The following is a 23,168-nucleotide window of genomic DNA, read 5'->3' on the forward strand; positions in this document are numbered from 1 at the left end:
CACTTTGAATAATTATAGTCAACCATTAATGATTTTTTGTGCAACAAATTTGGAATCCTATGTTATTCATCTACATTCTAGCATGGTCTGTCATTCTTTACAGAATTTTCATTATGAACTGACTGAGTGTGATGATGAAAACAAGAGGTGGCGAGTTGCAGTCCCTAACCTACCAGGGAATTGTTTCATTGAGTCAGAACGAACTCAACCAAGGAGGATAAATTCATGTAGTAAGTATCTGTTGCAGTGAAACATGTACTGTAACATTCCTTGTGAAATCAAGATGAAAATATCAATAAAGCTCTCATCCTACTCTATTCCAGAAATCTCTGGAGCAAACAAACGAAAACAAGTATCTGTGCAAGTAGTGACGCGAGATGGCTCGAAAAGTGAACATGTGTGAGGGAACTGGATTGCATGGAGGGGGAAAGCGATTGCAGTTACTAGCCTTTGCAGCAGCATGTACTACTTCAGCTCCGCCCATTCACTTTCTTCCCATCTCTGCCTTTATGCGTGGCTTTGCTACAGAGTTTCCTAGGATAGAGTATAGTCTTGAAAATATTCCAAGCTTTGAAGAGCTAACCTCAGTCCTTGGAAATGAGTGATAATTTGCTCTCAAAAAGCAGTGATTTTTTTTTTCAAAACTCACATCGATCTCTTCATACTTAGTTTCTATGACCATTCTAAGCCATGTGATCAGTGTTCAAAGTGAGGTGAGATGGGGTGGAAAATCCACCAGCTAGGAAAATGTACACAAATCATACCCCAGATGTCCTATTGTCCTAGCCCCAAGATTCAAACAAACATTCCCCATTCCTAAATGCTGGCCTCTGTGGCATAGTGGTTAGCATAGCGTGCTATGATGCCAGTGGTCCTGGGTTGGAATCTCGGCCTGAGCATGGGTGTTATTTGTGAATGCCCCTTCATCAGTTTCATCATATCATCATCATCTTTGCGATTAGCCAAAAGTGGCAGAAATGCAAAGTAAAATAAACAAAATCAATAAATAAATCAAACTATTCCTAATAATTTCCTGCTGGCCCCCATGGCAGAGTGGTTATCAACATTGCGCTACGATGCCAGGGGTCCTGGGTTCGAATTCTGGCCTGGGCATGGATGTTTGTGAGTGTCCATTCATCAATTTCATCATATCATCACTCATCCCCATCTTCGCAAATTAGCCAAAGTGACACAAAAAGCGAAGTCAAGTAAAGCAAATCAATCCAATCCTAATTATTTCCAATTTAAGTCCTTCATGTGAAATACTATTATATCAATAAATGTTGAGAACAGTGTTCAAAATGGAAATTCCTAGCTGGGGGGATGTTTGCTCGAATTTGGGGATGGATGGGGATTAGCATGGAGGCATTCTAGTACACAGGGGATGTTTACACATACCTTCCTAGCTGGGGGAGGGGGTGCTTTATGAAAATTGTGTTAACTGGAAGGCTGTCATCACCTGATGCCCCCACCCTCCACCCACTTTGAACACTGGTTGATAATGAATAAAGGAGTATGTGACAAATTCCATGATTTACTCAGAATATCCATTTATTGATTAGCATAATTGATCAGCTCATACATAATGTTTTAAAGCACTGTACACTGAGAGAGTGATAAATTGTACCCACACATTCAGGCTAATCAACAAGTTTTAGATGACTAGATATAACGTAGAATGAGTGGGCGAGTTGTTTCCCTTTGCACTCTGTCTTAGGGAGAATTCACACCAAAGAGACACGTGACGCGAGAGTTTCACACCGAAAAGACAAGATGCACATGACACACGGCAAGTGACACTGGTTTCTTTGCTCAGTTTGCATGATGGTACCAATATAATTGCTTTAACCAATTTATTAGTCACCCAAAAAAAAAAAACTTAACAAGAGACATTGTTATATAAATTGCGTTGTAAAATTTGTGCAAATTATTGAAACTTGGGAGAGGCATGTTGTGCATGAGAAAACTGAGAAATAATATGCACTGACCTCAAACTTTTCAGCCTGAATAAAGCGAATACCTAAACACTAGAGAAATGGTTATCAACCTTCGTGAAACCATGTCACGGTATTTTTTTTTAAGTCAATGCCCTTAGCCGAAGAATTTTCCTCGTAAATCTTTACAGTATTTAAGATTTTATGCATGAATTAACATGTACCTATGAAATTAATATTGATAAATAAATTCTAGCATAATCATAAAGAGTAATAATAGTTTGATTACGTGTGTAGGATTGTTGACAAATATAAAAATATAGAAGACAAAGTGGTAACGTCGTCTCCTTGTAATTAAGTGATCCCGGATTCGATAACCAGTGGAGGAACCGAGCAGATCCAGTTATGATTAGTCTATTTGTGCATAAAATGGACTTAAAAAATGAAAACTCACAACTCAAATATGATATTGGGATTATGATAGTTGTCAACCACTTTCAGCAGAACATTTCGCAGCTCAGTATAGTTGATATGAGAGCACGGTATCGGGTTGCAGCAAGGCAGTTGAGAAAAAATGCACTAGAGTACTTTACCATGTTGACTAATACATTTTGGACTAAAGTGCCTCCATATGCTGGCTTTTTCAAATAAAAGCAGTCAGGTAAATGGCCAAAACACGGCCTCTCGTGTCGCATGTTGCGTGTCTCTTCAGTGTGAATTCTCCCTAAAAGTCATACCATTATAAAAATGCATGTTGTAAAATATAGAAAATATTAAAATATATCTTCACATCAGTCATGGACATCCAGAAGGGTTAAGGGGAGGAGGTAGGGGGCCATGCCCCCCTGGAAAATGAATGTTCACCTAAAAAGTATATTTCACACATATTTTCATTTCAGTCACAGTAATTTATGTTAATTATTATAAGGGCGGTAAGGAACATGAATATTTCAGACTAAAGCAGTGTTTTTTGAGGGGGCTACACTATTATGGGGAAAATTATGCCTCCTTTGCCCCTCCTGGAAAAAAATTACCTTGCTTGCCCCTCCCTGGAAAAAATCCTGCTGACGTCCATGACATCATTGAATGTGCATTTCACTAGCTGTAATAGTTTTAGGTTAGGTGATGTCAATGTCTGGTCCATATTGTTCATGCTCCACTGAGTGACGTTCTGATATCTATGCACCAAATTTTGTCTTCCGGAGATATTAACTATTAACATGGGCACGTGGATACAGCCCATGCTTTAATGATTATCAACTATCAACAGTGGCATAGCAAGGGGTGGGCGAAGTGGGCAACCACCCAGGGCCTAGTGCTAGAAGGGGCCTCACATCCCATGGGGTTGATATGAAAAATGTAATAAATAGAAGTGAGGAAAAGCTGGTAAAGACTGATTGCTTAGGGCAATAAAATTAAAACATTGTTTTTATCTGTCTTCAAATTCTAGTTAAACGTTATAATTTTGAATTAATACATCAAATCAGGGGCGTAACATACAGGCGGGAAGGCCCTATGATTAAGGGGCAAAAGAAAAAAAAATATTGTCGTATTTCTCATGTGAAACATTTACGCAAAAATTTTATATGTTAACAATAAAGCACCTCCAACTGCCATGAAACAAGTGTGAAGCATTTAAATGCTTGCATTGTTTTCAACTCTAGGAGGGTGTGGATAATATTAGCAGTTCTTCCTTCCTTCCTACAGCTTCAGATTTCAGTTCTCGGAAAATGGAGAGAGACATTTTTAGGGTGAGTGGAATCATTAAATATAACTTTCATCAGTAATTTATTATTATTATTTAAAATATGATAATTTACTGAGGAATCACTGAAGATTTTGTATCTATTCATATTGAGATTTAAAATTTAAAGAACGGATAGGGGTCTCTCATTCTAACCTCACCCAGGGCCTCGCAATATGTTGCTACGTCACTGACTATCAACAATTATTAAGTTTCTAACTGTAAAGGTTTGGCTATAGATGTAATTAGAACTAAATTTTGTGTATTTTAGGTTTATCATGTAGTCCAGGCTACTATTTTGTGTTAGAAGACCTCAAGTGCAGCAGATGTCCATCTGGAAAATATTCTTTGGGAGATACAATCATTTTTGATAAATGGGATGAGCTTCCAGCAAATTTTCATACTCAAAGTGAACCATTTACGCTACTAGGAAGGCTATATAGCGAAGTAAACTGCAGCAGGTTAGTTCTACTGAAATAGTTATTTACAGTCAAGGCAATTAGGGGTGTGTGGGCAGACAGTTGCTCTCCCCCCACTTTTTTGCTACTTTTGTCCCCCTACTATGGTCTCTTAAAGCTAAGCCTTGTATACCAAGAGAAAGTAAACTGTCCTTGCCCCCAAGTTTTGGCACCCAATCACCACTATTGGTTATAATTTAGAAACCATTTATGTATTTCCAACTTTAATTTAAATTAATCAAATTCAGAAATATATATATATATATATATATATATATATATATATATATATATATATATATATATATATATATATATATATATATATACATATGAGTAGTATGAATCATATGTATTTTGAAAAGAAGAAAGGTTAGTAAATAGAAAAGTTCTCAGTACAAAAGTGTCTACTATTCACCATTTCATGTTAACAGAAAATGGGAAAGTGTTAAGGAGTAGGTGAATCAGTACTCTAAGTTATGTCAACTTTATATATATATATATATATATATATATATATATATATATATATATATGCAAATTAAAATCAGCATTATCAATATTAACATATGCTGCCCATAGGCAGGTAAAGAAGGGGGAAATACACCATGATTAAATTGACAATTACCTTAATTATATTAGAGTAAATAGATATTTTTTTTAGTGTTAATAAAATTCTATCTACATATCATACGAATTATCAGTGAGGTAACTACAAACATTTTTGTTACCCACAATTCAATTGTTTATTTCAGAAACCTCCTATCTCCAAAAATATGTTTGTGAGAAAACAACAAAAAAATGTATTGTCCCACATAATATTTGAGGGCAGTAAAACAAATTGGTCAAACTAAAGTCCCATTGTACAAACACTTTTACATGGTTTTTGAGAATTTCTGACATGTAGTAGTGGGAGAATAATTAGCTTACTAATTTTCACATGGGGGTTTCTGCAAAAAAAACTCTTTTGTACACTTGTTTTGCGCAATTATCTGTGCAATTTAATAATGCTTAATTGCTATTACTTTGTTTATGGAAGGGGAAATCAAAATGAACAAATAACACTTTTGTTCTTTTTTATTCATGAAATAGATTACATCGAGCGTGAAGAATATTATAAAAGGTTGAAAACAGAAATACATTGTTATCATCATAATAGTAATTATTCAAATTATTTAAGCTAAACTTCAGGGAGGGAAAGACAAATTTTCCATGTTAAAAAATAAAAAGTTCACATTTTCAGAGAACAAAATAGGTTGTATATTAACGGTCCTAATCTTCCTCATCATCTGAGTTGAAGCATTCAGCATCTGTTGTTAGCCACAGCCGAATGTTGTCGTAGAAGCTCTCGTATCCATGTGTGTAATCCAGCAATTTACAAATATCACTAGTTTCTTCCTGTTTATGGAAACCTCTCCTACTGGGTGTGCTTTTGCTGAGGGTAGCTGAGGAGGAACTTAGTTCAGGCAACAATTCACGACAATGCTAAATGCACAGAATGTACACAATGGAATGCTGGAATTCTACGTAGGTTGTTCTTGGATACAAAGCAATATTGTCAACTGTGTGGAATGTGTGATTGAATCAATTGGTACCAACTGGTTACGTATTTACTGTAGAAAGCCTTATGTCATGTGCTTGAGGGGTTTCTGCAGTAAACGGATATTTCAAGGCCACTTACCTGCATTAGGTACATGGATACATCAGTGGTTTCTGCATCAAACGATGTGTCTTGGCAAGGGCCGTATGAAACTGTAAAAATATATTTTTCGCCAGAAGTGGTTTGATAGGGGGTTTCTGGAATACATGACTCAATTGTAAATTATAATTATACTTCTTCTTTTCCATCCCCTTCTGCCATTAAGCGTCAGGTTTCATCATCCACTTCCTGTACACTTTATGGTCCAAGGCTAATTTTTGGACTTCCAGCATTGATTTCCCTTTCTTCTTTCCTATCTTTTCCACATACTCTTCCCATTGAACTCTTGGTCGTCCTCTTCTCCTCTTGCCTTCTGGTGTGGCTCCAGCACCTGTCTAGGCTTGCAATCCTCCTCCATTCTTGTCACATGTCCAAACCATTGCAGTGCCTTTCTCTCTATTGTTTCCAATAGTGTTTTTTTCTAATCCTATCTATTCTAGTTTTTCCTACTACTTTTCGTAGGTATCTCATCTCCACTGCTTGAAATCTACTATTCTGTTTTGGTAATAATATCAAGCTCTTTGATCCATACAGCACTGTGGGAATGTAGATTGTCTTGTAAATCATTATCTTCATTTGTTCACTTATTTCCTTTTTACCAATTAATGTGTTGTTGAGTTGATAGTACACTTGGTTTGCCTTTTGTACCCTATTATTAACTTCTTCATCCATTCCTCCATCTGCCATTATGACTGTTCCTAGGTATGTGTATCTGTTTACTTGTTCCAGCTGCTTCTCTTTCCACTGTATATTTAGGAGTACAATTTCTCTTTCTTTTGTCACCACCATCACTTTACTTTTATCCACGTTCATGCTAATTCCTTTGTCTTCTATTGTACTTGCCCATTCAATTACCGCCTTCTGTATCTCCTCTCTATTCCTAGCCACCAGGGCAATGTCGGAAGCATATACAAATGATTTTACTTGTACTGGTCTCATCTTTTGGTTTCCTACTTTGTATCTCCCAGTTCTTGGTTTATACGTACATTGTTTGATGATCTGGTTCATTAGGATAATAAACAGAAGGGAGCTTAGGCTGTCTCCCTGTTTTACTCCTATTTCTATCCTAAATTCATCTGATCATTTTCCTGGTAATCTGACTGTTCCCTTCACTCTCTTGTATACACTTTGTATTCTCTGTACCAGTGCAGGAGATGTTCCAATTTTCACCAGTGCATCCCATAGTTGTTCCCTTGGTACCATATCAAAAATTTTGATAATTATACATTGGTTAAAAGATGGCACAATCTCTGAGATAAAGTTGTTTATCCACTACTACTGCTATGAAGCAAATTATTTAGTTTCAAATTATTTATAAGTAAACAAGTATACATATTTGATTATTATCCATGTTTCATTATTATATATGCTATACAATATTTAGCAGTATTAATGTGCAAATAGCCTATAGTCAACTATTGAATAAGTACAATGCTATCCCCCATTTATTAACATAATTTGTTGAAAAAAATTACATTTAACAGCACGCTCTTGATGAATCCTGTGGTGGAGTGGTTAGCACAGCATGCTACAATGCCAGGAGTTCAGTGTTCAAATCTCAGCCTGGGCATGGGTGTTCCTTGTGAGTGTCTCTTTATCATACCATCACTCATCCTCATTTTTGCAATTAGCCAAAAGTGGCAGAAAAGTGAAGTGAAGTGAAATAAACAAAATTAATCAATTGATGAAAATCCAGCATATACCTATGACGACGGGAAGTAATAAGAATCAGTTTCCTTGACTTACTGTTTATTCGACACGAACACGTAATTGCAGGTATTACACCCCGTACAAACGTCAAGGCACTGCTCGGTTCCCAGTCCGACGTCAAGCGATCTGCCGTTTCAACTACTAGCCCCGCCCCCTTTCCACCTCGCTCGAGCCGCGAGGCATGAGGAGCTCTGAGGTCGTTCACTACGTCACAGCGACGTTCCTACATCTATACACTCGAGTACAAAATTAATCACATGATACAACTGTCATAACTCCCCTCTCTTGGGAGAAAAATTTCCTTCAAGTGAAATTTTTACAAAATAAAATACCCATTTATAATTTACACATTGTTATCTTATCTACACTCATACTTTGTGTAGTTACAGTTAAACTGGTATACATCATGATCAAATACACTGGGTATAATCAATACAACATCTATGTTAAAGAAAATATAAAAATAGCAAATAAATATAAATAATTTTAAACAAAATCTAAATCTTTCTTTGATCTACCCAAAACAAATGTTTGTACAATTTTGGATTTAGTTTTTCCAATTGGCTTAAATAACAACTTCTCTTTTCAATGGTACAATTCCAGATTTTTAGATTATCACTGTGATGGTTACCACTGATATTGCCAGTTTTCAAATCTATTACAATGTATACATTAGTTGCTTGTTTGTCAATTACCATATACGGACCTTCATAGACCTCGCAGTACTTTTTAGTGCGATTTTCTAGGAGGCTGCTAAGATAATGTGTTTTTACAAATACCAGGTCTTTTATTTTAACTTCAGGTCTATTTTCTTGTTGTAAGTTGTACTTGTCATTTTTTTTCTTCCTTGCTTGGAAACCTTTTACAAAAGCCATGTATAGTTTGTCTTTCCACAGAGAAATTTCATTAGGCGGTAAATTAAAATGATTCAAAATACATGAGTTAAGATCTCTGTTTAGTTGTAACTCTGAGGGAGCAAATCCTAGCTGTGTGTATACACTATCATTTAATAAGCTTACCACTACATCTATATATTTCGGCCACTCTTTGTGTTTGTTTTTACAAAAAACACGCATAAGCCGGTTGAGTTCGGAATGAATTCTCTCAACTAAATTAGAACTAGGGTGATATATTGGGGTATACGCCAATTTTATACCTAAGCTTGTTAAAGTGTCCACATATTTGTTAGAATGAAACACCGTGGCGTTATCACTAACCAACCTGTGTGGAATGCCAAAATGCCTGACATATCCTTCTAGCAAGGCTTTTACAATACTGTTGGCTGTACTTGACCTCATTGGATAAGCAAACAGATATTTAGTGTTAGCATCTTGTAAGGTTAGAAGAAACCCTTCTCCTTGTGAACCTTTAATTAATGGTCCTTGTATATCTAAAAACAAAATAGTTTCACCTTGGTTACAATGTTGTTGGAATATGCCCTTGGGCGGATGTCTACTCGGCTTCGTTCTCATACATAGTTCACAATCTTTGATATAACTCAGAATACCTTTTCTCATACCAGGCCAAAAGTACAGTTTCCTAACTCTTCTGAGTACCTTTTCACAACCAAAGTGGCCCATATTGTCATGATAATTTCTCAGTATTACCAAAACTAAAGATTGAGGTATACATATTTTCCAGATGTTCTCAAAGTGAAAATCTCTTATCATCAAAATTCCATTGCATACTTTATAAAACTTTTTCCAATTTCTACACCTTTGAGGTAAACTTACACTTACACTTTCACAATTGTTCAAATAATCAATAATAGGTTGAAATAACTTATCATTGTACTGTTCTTGGACTAACAACTCTACAGGTATATCCAATACTTCATTTTTAAACCTTACATTATTGTTGATGTGCATCAAAATCGGCTCTGACTCTGAAAATTGTCTGGACAATAAGTCCGCTAGGCCATTGTCAGATCCTTTGCAGTATTCTACAATGAACTGGTATTTTTGAAGTTGAAGGGACCAACGCAATAAGCGAGGGTTCCAATTCTTCGAATGGTTCAGCCAAGTGAGACACTTATGATCACAAACTAAAGTAAATTCTTTACCCAAAAGATATTGATTACATTTCTCAATACAAAATAAAAGACTTAAACATTCTAGCTCGGTTATGGTGTATTGTTTCTCATAACCTTTCAGTGTACGACTTACATAACTTATTATTCTTTTCTCGCCATCAATTATTTGATACAAATATCCTCCGATGCCAAGTAAGGAAGCATCTCCCTGGACATAAAACCTTTGATTAAGATCAGGATGAAATAGTTTAGCATCATTAGAAATTTCTTGTTTAAGCAAATCAAAACTCTTTTGTTCCTTCTTAGTCCATATCCATTTCTTACCTTTCCTTAACAATTCATATAAAGGTGCACATATGGTAGCAAAGTTTGGAATGAATCTTCTCATCCAAGAGAAACAACCTATTATTTTTTGAAGTGTCTTTACATCCTTCGGAGTAGGAAGGTTGAGAATAGCCTCTACTCTTTCTGGATTTACTCTTATACCTGTTTTGTCAATAATGTGACCCAAGTACAATAACTTTTCTTTACAGAGGAATGTCTTCTTGAGACGTACAGTCATACCACTCTCTCTTAATTTAGAAAATACACTTCTTAAATGTTCTCATGTGACTTTCTAAAGATTCACTTCTAATGCATAAATCATCAACATAAATGATAACATTCTCTGACAGAATGTCGCCTAATACCTTGGTCATTGCCATCGTAAATGCTTGTACTCCATTACATGTACCAAATACTAAACGTTTGTATTGGTATTGTCTACCTTCAAACAAAAATGCAGTATACTTTTTAGATGACTCTGACAACAAAATCTGGTGAAATCCAGAGGACATATCGACCAGTGATACATATGGTCTACCAACAAATCCTTGTAATGCCTCTTCAATTTTAATTGGTCTAATTTGACTAACTTTTTGGTGTTGATTAATATTCCTGAAGTCAGTACATACTCTTACACTTCTATCAGACTTAGGAACTATTACTAGTGGATTTAAATAAGGTGAATCAGAAAGTTCTATAATGTCCCACTCAAGTAATTTTTGAATATGATCTCTAACATTTTGTCTGTAATGATAAGGTATTCGATATGGCTTAGAAACTAAAGGTTCTGTTGTATCTAATTCAATATGATGTTCATATTTAGTACATAAACCAGGTTTTTCATCAAACAACATCCTAAATTCAAGTAACAAATCAAACAGTTGGTTCTTTTCATCTTCACCGAGTATTTCAGCTTGCATAGCTTTTAATTTAAGATCTTCTACACTAGCAACAGTTATTTCCTCCTTTGACTTTTGTGTTACATTAAGACAACTGCTCTCTGCCTCTTCACTCACATCAAAAGTTGGACAAGATATAGGTAATAATTTAACTAACCTTTCACCTTGTTTGGTGTGTAATAATAAAGAATTTTCCTTGAAATTTACAAGAGCCTCTACATTATACAAAAAATCTAAACCTAAAAGAATTTCTACTGTCAAATCTTTGACGACAACAAACTGAACAAAAAACATAATATCTTCAATTTCTATATCAACACAAAATTTTCCAAGTACTTTCTGTTTTCTTTTTCCAGAATAGTCAACCAAAATAATATCTTCTATTGGCTCTAATTTAGGTCTGGTGACTTCGCTAGTAATACTTTTCCATTTGTTCTCTGACATCAAACAAATGTCACTACCACTATCTACTAAGCATTTACTCTCTATCCCATTAATATTTGCAAAGATAGAAGTTGTATTCTTGACTTTGTTCCTGAGGTTTACAGGTAACATTAAGTTATTAGAACTATATTTCGCTTCATCTTCTAACAAGTCTTCATAAAAATTAATATCTACCCTACATACATTTTTAAGGCATGATTTACAGTTTGCTTTACTAGAATTTTCATTACAAAGTTTGTTTCTTAAATCTTCAGTATTAAGATTGGCTACTGACACAATATTCTCATCTTCGTCTATGCTATTCTGTGTCACAATAACAATAGACTCACTATCTAGTTTAAAGGTTGTTCAGGCACAAACCAGGGCGCATTCACCCTAAGTGAAGACCCACCATTACCATTTTCTATTTCTTCCCTAGTACTAGATCTAGGTTCACTTCTTTGAGGATTGTTTTGAACATCATCGTGTGACACAGTGTTTGTACTAGTATTTCTATACCTAGGTCTATTATTATCAGCATTTATACGATTTTGGTTACTATAATTGTATCTACCTCGAAAGTTACTATTTCTATAGTTATTACCAGAATATGGAAAACGGTTTACTCTCCAAGACCTTTGACCAGATCTACTATCATTACTACTATTACTATCAGTGGCATATCTCCTGAAATTACCAGAATTCCTTACATTAGTCTCATGGCTTGTATTAGAATTTTGCATATTGCTTACTCTAGATTGATTATTTCCTTTAGTTTCATTAACAACTTGTACTTGTCTAATACCAACAGGCCTTCCATCTCTCCTACTTTCACCTTCAGCACTTGCATACAAAGCTTCATGACGCGCAACCAATTCCGCAGCGGTACCAAGACTAATATTAGGTTGATTTAAGATTGCTTCTCTAACTCTATTTGGTAACTGTTGGGCTACTAAAATAGTTTTTTGCTGTTCTGGCATGTCTGGCTGAATGGAATTTAGTAAATTAATCTGTGACCAGAAATAATTTAACAGAGTTTGTCTACTTTCTTTGCTGTATCTCTTGCACAAGACATTTGCAAGACATGTTGACTTCCACGATGCACTTTCAAAGGCATTAAGGAAAAGAACCTTAAAAGAACTATAATCTACAATGTGTAGTTTCTCTTGAGAGAACCAATTTTTAGCAACACCTTTCAAAAGCATTGGTACATACTTCATGTAATCTTTTTTGGGAACATTTAACATATCCAAGCGATCCTCAACCTCTTGAAGAAATTGTGACGCCAAATAATCCATCCTAGTTGCAGTAAATTTAGGTAACCTATCTAGATCGGAGTGCTTAAGTGTACTAGGTACAAACTTCCTTCTGTAACTACTACTTTTGTGATCAGTTCCACTTTCCGAACTACTATCATGAAATTTATCTTTCGACATGCTTTTCGCAACTCTACCTGTCTTATAGCTACTTACAGATTTACGTTTAAGCCCCCTTAACTGAACTTTAGTTTCAGAGCTAGAAGATTTTACATCTGAATCAGATTCTCCTTTACGTAATGGTCTTTGCTTTCTAAACGTGATATATTCAGTTTTTTCAATGGGTAAAGAAGCTTTCCTTGCTTCCCTTTGCTGTTCAGACAATCTAGAAACATCAGGACTAACTAAGCCTTGTACTCTAGTTTCTAATCCTAAAGAAGATTTTACCGGTTCAGCACTTACTCTTAAAATGGAAAAATCATTCGTTAAATCTCTAACTTGATACCGAATATTCTCCAGCTTATCATCTAGAACCTCATATTTGTTAGTAATCTCTGTAAGTTGTTGTAAGCAACCCTTAACAGTAATGTCATTACTAGATATTTTCTGTTGAACGGATTGAACGGTCAAGTTTAGATCTTGAATAGTTTGTCCAGACTTAACACTAATTTCGTTAAATTTACTATTCAACTCAGCAATAGCAACTTCATGTCCACTAATGTTATTAAACAACTCCTTCATACTACTTTCATTTCCATGTACAAGGTTGACTAAACTTTCAAACTTCTTTTGATTTATTTCGAGTGTTTTCTTAATTTCTACCGCATTCATTTTCTACCTGTTTTACATCAGAATCGAAAACCTCTCTCAATTTTTTATGTTGATTTACACACGTAACAGAAACCTCGTTTATCTTCTCTTCCAATTTCGTGCTCAAGTTGACCACTTGTTCCTTTAGTTCATGGGCGCATTCTTTTGTTTCGACCAAATTATCAGACACTTTCTTTTCGACTCGTGCTTCCAATAATTCGAAGTCTTGCCTTAAGAGACCTATGCTGGTGCCTACATTACTTACACTGGCCTCAACACTATTAATATCCGCTTTGACGTTCCTTTCAACACTGTTAATATCAGCTTTGACATTAGCTTCAACACTATTAATATCAGCTTTGACGTTAGCTTCAACACTACTAACTTGTTCCGCGAGTCTAGCTTCAAATTGTTTAAAGAGAAACTCCAATTCCTTTTTTGTAGCCATTTTCAATTTCAGTTACTGTTAGCTAAGAATTTTAGTCGCCGTATTCAGTACAACTATTTTATAGTTTCGGTGCTACAATCACAGCGTGATAAAGTTATTCGTCATTCTTCTCTTCCACATAGAAAAAGTTCAGTACTTACGTTCCAACATCACAGACGAAAAAGTTGAATTCTTCCATCTAACAGCTACAACCAGATTCTAACGACGTAGACGATCGAGTCCTCCTGTTCGTGCGCCATACTTATGACGACGGGAAGTAATAAGAATCAGTTTCCTTGACTTACTGTTTATTCGACACGAACACGTAATTGCAGGTATTACACCCCGTACAAACGTCAAGGCACTGCTCGGTTCCCAGTCCGACGTCAAGCGATCTGCCGTTTCAACTACTAGCCCCGCCCCCTTTCCACCTCGCTCGAGCCGCGAGGCATGAGGAGCTCTGAGGTCGTTCACTACGTCACAGCAACGTTCCTCCATCTATACACTCGAGTACAAAATTAATCACATGATACAACTGTCATATACCATTGCTTTCTTGCATTTATCATATCCAGGAATATAAAATTGGGCTTCCAATGAATCTGCAGTAAATATGTTTATAATATTCACACAAGAATGTAAATACATCAGCTCTGCATAAACATTTACTTTTCTGTATTGGATTGGTATTTGTCAGTAGATATAACACTGGTAAACACACTTTTTATTGCCAACGAAATTAGTGTCATTTTAGGGTGTCTTTGCCATTGTGATTTCGAATATGATGTCAGTTTTTCTACATTGGCTCTAGTTTTTGAGTAATGGCTGTCCTTTAAAAAACATTAAAAAGCATGAAATGTTATTGTTAATCACTCCTAATTATGAGAAAAATGTCATTTCTGAGATTTTTTTGTGTGTAGGGTGTCGGAACAATCACACTGAAGATCCCAGCAATCATCTGCCACACTAGCGATGATTGGGTACCAAAACGGGGAGGGGGCAGGTGCAAGGACAGTTTAGTCTCCCTTAGTAGACATGGTTTACTATTAAGAGACCATAGTACGGAGGCAAAAAGTGGGTAGGAAATGTCCTCCACACCCCACCTAATCGCCACCACTAATCTGTTATCTCGTATCTGACCCATCTGCTTTGAAATATTTCCTCCATCATCTCCTTTATATCTTGGTGGGATATCTCCCCTTGTTTTTCATTAAAATCACGGAGATTATGTGGGAAACTGTCAAAGTGGATTTGGAGGAAATTTATCTTTATGCTCATATTAATACCAAAATATTTGAAGTTTGTGAGCAAGTTTTACAACAGTTCTTCATAGTTTTCGTGTTTGTGATTGCTGAAGAAGTTCTTGACAACTGATACATTACTGAATCATGTGAAGCTTCAATATCATTCATAAAATTTGAGAGATTTGAATAATTAATGAGTTTATGAGTGTGAGGCCCTTCAAAGATCCCCGTTTTTAGTTTCTCAATACTTAGTCCATGAAAAGATCTATAGATGTAGTAATGAAACACTCGCCACCTTTATCCAAGACGTAACAAACTACTTCAATATGCAAGATATACTTCCTTTACAAAGTCAGTGATGTTTCTCTTTGTTTCTGCACAGAATATTCACCACAAATACGGCACAATCCACCAGGATCATTTACGTGGCCTGCTTGTGAAGAACTCATGTTTCATTACTCTCAACAATAGAAATAAAAGTAAAAAATAAAAAAAATAAAGAAAAACAAACTTTTAATAAATATATTCTGTGCAATGGATGGACTAGAGAAATATTTCTAGACTCTAAAATAAAAGCCATGCCCTATTTCATGTCAACACCTACATCTCTTATTGAGATAAACTGAAAATCGAAGGATATCAAGTATCTCAAGAACTAGAGCCAACTTGGTAAAACTGTTGTTCATTTTAGATTCAGTACCACCAAAATACCATCAATTTGTCCAAAAATTTTTGGCATCACTTTTTTTTTAATTTTTTTTTTAGATCTGTGTAGTGTAACAGTTTCAAATTCTGTACTGATGTTTCATGTGCTATTTGATAGTGTGTCTAACTTACTATTCTTTGCAATGAGATAATGATACAAAAACGAACAGAATTGTGTTTTTCATGATATTTATCTTCCAGAAATTTTCTTGCATTTTAAAGGTATGGCTGGACTACAAATGGAGACTTTCTTATGTCACTTGGTGCTCCATGTGTAGCAACATTAACATATACAGTAAGATTGAAGAATCCTGGAAATTTAACATACGCCTACCAGCATTCAGACAAAGACATAATTTTTCATTTTGAGGTAAGCTGCAGGAAAAAACAAAATATTTTGTGAAGTAATGTTATAGTTCTTCCTTCCAACCTGTGTGTGCCTTGGGATACTTATAATAATTATTTGAGTTTGATTTGTCTGTTAAATATATATATAATTACTCACATATGTTTTCCTTTCCTTGTACATCTTTCAAATTGTACAATATGCTGTTCTTTAATGTTGCTTTATCTTCCTTTTTCTTGAAAGCAATATGTAGCTTTAAAAAATGTTATTTATAAATTCAAATACATTTGATTCTTTAAATGTAAAAAAAAACTTAGAATTCTATGTAAATAACCACACATATATTTATACTTTGGAAGTTATCACAAGGCATACTCTATTATAAACTTCAAGCTGTACTTTTGAAATAGCCTTAACTCTGTGTTGGCCCTCTAGCTGAGTTTCTGATCTTCCTCTTTTACACCACAATTTTGTTTTCAGTGTTAGTTCTGCCAGCCACTAGGGGGGAGGGGGGGGAGTTTGTTGAATCCTCCTGCTCTCTGAGCCCATGCGCAAGTAACGAAGTACCTACGTAGTTTTTACTGAAAACCCAGTCTGCCCTTCTTACAAATAGTGCATTTTTTGTTCATTTGTGTGTTTGTGATTCCTATTAAACTGTGATATTTGTGCAATAACTGAACAGTAGGTGTAATAAGATGAACATAAGAGTGAATAAGACAGCCATTCCTGAAGATTCTCAAAAAAATCTCTTCATATATCATTCATTTGCATTGTGCATTTCTACCACAGTTAACAAAGCAGTAGAAATACATCAATGAACAAACATTAAAAACTTATTTATTTGATCTGAACAAATTCAAACTCATGGATGGCATACATACATCATAATTTATGCAAATAAAAAATTAGAATGAATGTTAGTGTTTGTAAGACTAGGTGATAATTTAATTTTCTACTGTATCAATTTATTTGAAATATAATTTTAAAAAATGGAGTGTATTTACACACAGCAGCTAGGTCAGTTCCAGCCAAATGTGTTTCTGAGAGCTAGCATCTACCCTGACAACTTTTTTACCAGAAACTTGCACTAGGTAGTGCCGTGATCAAGAAATCAAAGAGAAAAACCTCTGCAATCCCCCCCACCTTGACCCGGCCCTTCCTTGTGATTGCACCACTGGTCAGGATGTTTATCTTTTAATTTATCCTCATTTGGTAATGTGGAAAACAGTGTGTGTAGTAAGTAATACCGCACTAATCTGATTCATCTTCACTCACTAACCTATCTTTTATACACTACAGGACACTTCCCTAAAAACACAACAATTACAAGAGGAAGGGAAAACAAATCCTCTCACCTTCTCCTCCCCCTTGCACATGTATTCCAACTGGATGTCGAAAATATCCTAGACGTATGTTGTAAAAGAAATTGTTGAAATGTCAAAGGAAACTCGCATCACCATAGGATTTTTTACTATCTAAAAAATATAAAAGTCTGGATTACCCTTTAGACGCATCTGTCTTATATCTAAATGTTCATTTAACTTTGGATAAATACTAAGTTTGTTTTTACAAAAGTAGGCAGAAAAGTAGATAGTACTTTCTGATGAATTACTTCCCAAAGGGTCTTACAAATCAGTCACATTTAGTGACTTATCTCCAAAGGTGGCAACTATGTCCCTCATGCCAAGCAAAAACGGGCTCGGCTGCTGTCTTATGACCAGCATGGCTACCCCCCCCCCCCACACACACACACTCATACACACCTTGTTTCCAGCTGATACTTCTTCAACCCTCTGCACATGTTTCAGCTTGGTCAGGCCAGATCTTGGAGGGCTCGGCCCTCGAGAGGGTACGAAACAGCTGGTGGATGGGAAGGTTGGGGCGGTCGTCAGCTTGACCCAAGTCTTTCCACCATGAGCTTGATCGATTGTGAGATTCGAATCTCCTTGTCTGTAAATTATAAATGCATTGATTTAACAATACTTTGGCGAGGTATGCATTTCTTCTGAGGGTAGTGCCATGGCACGGCAGCTCTGCCCTTTGAGCCGCTGCTGTTTACAGATAGGGTTCTGTTAATTTCTTGTTGATTCAGATGCATTCATGTTAGGTATAGTACTCTTACACAAAATATATTAAAATGTAATTCATATTTCTTGCATGTTATTTTGTATGTTAATTAATATTTTTACAATGCAGGCCCAGAATGAGCAATGCCAGTCAATAGATACCAAAGATTTTAAGTGGGCTCCTATCACCAAAGAAGGGGAATGGAAGAAGCAGGTTGTTGCTTTGAAAAGAGGTCTCAATGTTTTACAGTGGAAAACTATTGGAATAGAATCTAGTCAAGGAAAGCCAGTGTTAATTCAATCAATAGAAATTAGTGGTATGTTGAAATTTTAGTCTTTGAATTATTTAGTTTGTGAGGTAGAAATATATTTTTTTGTGGTTTATTGTGTATTTTGAGTGACAATACATGATATGTATTCTGTAAGGAGCCCAATAAATGTGTGAAATGAATGAATGAAAATAAGCTGGTAGAGCCATCAATTTCAGGTACACATTGAGCATATGGGTTAATCTACTGATCCATAAATATAATGGAATTATAAATCCTAACTTTACTAATAAAGAGGATCTGGTGTTAAGATTCACTCGACATATTGCTACTGTTAATCTTTTATTTTCTTCATGTTATTTTTAATTTGGACATGAATTATTATTAAAATGTCAATAATAATATAATTAACTGCATATTAGTTTAATTTCTGGAAATGTACACTTGATATTTACAGTACATATGTTGGGAAAGAGAGAGTCTCTTGTTACCTAACTAACCTCAATTGACAGAAAACAGACCTTTTGTGCCTTTCGTTTCTTAAAATATTAGCAGTAAATCTTATTTTGCCCTTGTATTCTCATGATGGTGTAAATTCAGGACAAAGGGAATTCCATGTATACTGAGGAGCTTTATGTAGAAATTTCAGTGAAAAATGCAGGCTCGACCAGGACTCGAACCTGGGTCTCTGGTATACTATGCTATTGCTCTACCACTGAGCTACTGAGCCAGCTTCGAACCCAGGCTAGCTTGGTAGCTCAGTGGTAGAGCAATGGCGTAGTATATCAGATATCCAGGTTCGAGTCCTGGTCGAACCTGCATTTTTCACTGAAATTTCTGTAGTACATTTTCTGTGTGTGCCAAATCTTAATGAGCAGCATCTGTACCATGAAAATTTTTCTTCTCCATTTCCCCAGATGTCCTTGACCCCATCAACCTTCATTTATTTATTTATTATGTCTTGTTTATCATGGCTAAATTAAGGCTTTTTAGCCTTTTCTACCACTTAACCATTTGTTTTATGGATTTAAATTTTTTCAAGTGAAGTGGAAGTAAGTGCTCAAAAGCCTGAAAATGTATGACTACACATGGTTGATCGACTTTCAGCTTCATTTATGATGTATGAAAAAATTGAAATCATAGTTCATTGTCCATGACCCCGGTGGCAGAGTGGTTTGCACATCACGTTACAATGCCAGGGGTCCCAGGTTTGAATCCCAGCATGGGCATGGATGTTTGCAAGTGTCCATTCATCAATTTCATCATATCATCATTCATCCCCATCTTCGCAAATTATCCAAAAGTGGCACAAAAAGCGAAGTAAAATAAAGCAAATCAGTCAATCAATCAACCATTAATTCATTCATGTCTGAATGTTTGTAGAGGAACCTTTTGTTAAAAGCAGAATATCTGTGTGTTGATACTGCATGATAAAGGATGACTTCTTTTTGGATCTCCCCATCCTGCAGTAGCAAATGATATTGCATTGAAATAAGGGACCGAAGATTAGATTTCTGGTGGTATGGATCAAACTTAAAACTGTATGTCCATTCCTAATTAACTTGTATGGGTTTAAAGCATACTTAGAACAAACCAACTTTGCCATGTGAATATTAGGGGTGCATGGGGGGTGACCTTTATGGAAGGCACTCAGTCAACCTGTTTTTCACGTAGTACACCATGGGAACTGCATTCCTGCAGGTTAATGAGACTCTGGCACCTGAACTTGCAATCAGAACACCGTATGAGGTTGTGTGCTGCCCTGTCTCTTGTTCACAAGTACCTTTTTGTAGTGTCAGATTTTATCATGGATATGGAGATTTTTCGTCTAAGTTCATAATAGGGAAATGAACTTTCTTTTAATTTTTTTATGAATGAATGAAAAATTATGAAATAACATGTTGATATTGATCACATACACCTGTCCAACATTTTGTTCCCATATTATGTTGATGGGTTCAAAGAGCCAATGTGCTGATGCACCTACAACTTTAAAATAAAAAATACAGGAAAATTTTACCAATATATATATATATATATATATTTACAGATATTCATGTTGCACCAGTCTAATATTAATGTGAAACATTTATTTTAATTCTTAGGACAAGAAAATATGAACATCAGTTATAAATTTATTCAAAAACTGTACAGGAATTTTGTTTTTGTCAAAAGGATGATAACAACGTGACAGAATTATGGAAATAGGTGTCGTGTTATTTTTAGAAACCTTAGGTAAAATTAATATAAATTTAGCCATTGTTGGTGAAATTAATTGGTCCCATAATTATACATTTCTGTAGTATCAAAAATATGCAAATCTTCAGCCATCATGAGGTGGTACTCCGTGTGGTATTTAAGAAATTTCCAGGGGCAGGGGGGAAATTCTACTGACTGTCTAGAGACAGCATGAGATAATGGTGTGTGTATATACCTTTGTCATCTCTAGAGGAGAGGGGTTGCAGGGGAAAGGGGGTTTCCTTGACAATTTTAAATGGTAAATGGGGTCACTCCACACTTCGATTTATGTCAACTTAAAAACTTTGAACAAAACATATTTTTAATAATTGCTGAAAAATTGCCGATTTAAATTTGTATCTTGACAGAAATGATCAGAACAGCTAACCGGGACTGGGCCTACAGTTTTTAAAGTGAGATTTTGACACCCACCTCCAGAAATCTAGTCTGGGACCTAACTTTTGGGGAACTGAATTGAACTTGGGCATAAGTTTGGAAGAGGGCAAAATCAAAAACTTTATACCCCATAAAATAGCACCAAAGACTACTTTGCTATACTACTGTTACATTTGCAAAATCATAAATATTACTCTAACTTGCTTCTCAAGTCACAGGAGATTAACACAAGTTCCATTAGCTTCTTAATTCTGAAAAATTTTTAGGTAGCCAAGTGCCTCTGCCAAGTAACGCTAATTAGTCTGGAACTCCTTGTAACATCATTGTATACGTAATTTCATGATCAATTGTTACGGAACTGATCAAGAGAATGAATTCAATATCGATTCTCCTGTATCTTTAGTCATTATTTAATATATGTGTTTAGCTTGTTGCAAAATTACAAAACTACCAACTTAACGCATGCTGAAACCGAAAAATATTTCCAACAAAGGATACCTACCACCTTCCAACTCACCATGTGTTTTAATTCAGTGATGTTCAGTGTGTAAATTAATCACTAGATACATCAAGCCATGGCCCTGTAATTTTCCATTCATTAATTTTTTCACGGGCAACCAACAATCAAAAGGAACTCACCACTTTATTACTACTGCCTTCTTGTGTATATACACTTACAAATTTTCAGAACCGATCCTTTGATCAACACAGCCTTCACCGCCACCAACTTTATCAGATTTCGTTCATTTTGAAGGCAGATTCCCGATATTGCAGAGTCTGGAACTCATAATGATCACTTGTTTCACCAACATTCTAGCTTCACAAAGAAATCCAGCTCTTTGATCAAAAACAAAAAAAGAGCACATTCTTTAAAAAATGACATCGTAAAGGGCTATCGCTCTCACGTCAAAAAATTCCATGTAGGCTATCTGCACGTACTATTGTTTCACTCATACAAATACAGACGTTCTGTGGTGACAAGTTCAAGTCACGTGACAACTCATTTGAAACTTTCAGATTCATTGAGGTGGCATCTTCCTGCCAAATTCCATAGACAATGAAAGGGGAAGAGGGAAGGTAGTGGTCTTCAACCCTGGCCACTTGTTTGACAGTTCCAGGAATAGAGGCCACATCTGTATTCTCCAAATGGAGCTTCCAGTCATCTGACAGAAAAGTGTTGCAACTGAATGGCAAAGTGGGAAAAAGTAACTAAATTACCAATAATTTATTGTTTCCCCCCCAATTATCATTCCCCCCGGGATAAAATTTATCAAGCCGAGAGGGGGACACAGGTAGACAGAGGGGGGATTCCCCCCTACAAATACCACCCTGGTGGCACTGCAAAAAGAGTAATAAATTGTATAAGGCTTTGAAAAATGTACACTTAATCGGTTTTTTCCTTTTATTTCTTAGGAGTTTCTGACACATCAACATGCACACCATGCAGAAGTGGAACTTTCAGTCATGTTGGATCACGAACTTGCACAGAATGTCCAGAAAATAATTTCTCTTTAGAAGGTGCCAGTGATTGCATTCCTTGCAATAATGAGACAGAATATTCTCCTCGAGGTTCATCCGAGTGCTTTAGTAGGAAACCATGCACAGAGAAAGACTTTTATAAAATTCGAGCTCCTTGTGATGAGAATCATGAGGTATGAGCTTTATTTAGTATTGGATATCTAAGTCTACTTAAAAAAATGTTCTTTAATGAAATTTACTATTAATAAATAATGGTTTTGATGCATTCAATAGCTAGAAGTTGTTGGTCTCCAGTATGAGTCCCAGTGGCATCCTAGTTTTGAAATTGATTTTAAACTGTATGACCAGCCCAATTAGCTTCTCACTGTATGAAGTGAACTTACTTTTTAAACTTTGAATTGTTGACAACCTAATCTAAATGCAACCAAACTTGATTTTATTAGCCAGGGGTGCTCACAGGGGGGGATTGTGGCACAGATTGCGCCATCAAAATTTGGGGGGGGGGGTTTCCTTAATGTAATGTAAAATTCAACATTTATATATTATTTCCAAAATAAATGTAAAGACGTTTACACCTTAGGTACACCATATTTAATCCATTAGATGAAGAAAATGAAGTGCATATTTAGAGGTAGCAATCATGCCCACAGGTGTTTTTTTTAACTCACGTTATGTCCAAGCAACTTATTTTTTTGTGATTGAAATTTGA

General features: G+C 35.6%; 1 protein-coding gene across 2 annotated transcripts in view; it reads left to right on the plus strand.

The window, feature by feature from the left end:
• The window catches only part of LOC145983980 (endosome/lysosome-associated apoptosis and autophagy regulator family member 2-like), an 83,151-nt gene that overhangs the window by 36,498 nt on the left and 23,485 nt on the right, over positions 1-23,168 (plus strand). For both annotated transcript variants that reach the window (XM_083117220.1, XM_083117221.1), the window contains exons 2-6: positions 104-230; positions 3,950-4,139; positions 15,888-16,035; positions 18,208-18,394; positions 22,394-22,632. In XM_083117220.1, the coding sequence (XP_082973346.1) occupies positions 104-230; positions 3,950-4,139; positions 15,888-16,035; positions 18,208-18,394; positions 22,394-22,632 (891 nt within the window). The remainder of the gene's footprint in view (positions 1-103; positions 231-3,949; positions 4,140-15,887; positions 16,036-18,207; positions 18,395-22,393; positions 22,633-23,168) is intronic.

The sequence above is a fragment of the Lepisma saccharinum genome, chromosome 2 (assembly GCF_977018435.1).
Source record: "Lepisma saccharinum chromosome 2, izLepSacc3.1, whole genome shotgun sequence".
Lineage (NCBI taxonomy): Eukaryota > Metazoa > Arthropoda > Insecta > Zygentoma > Lepismatidae > Lepisma > Lepisma saccharinum.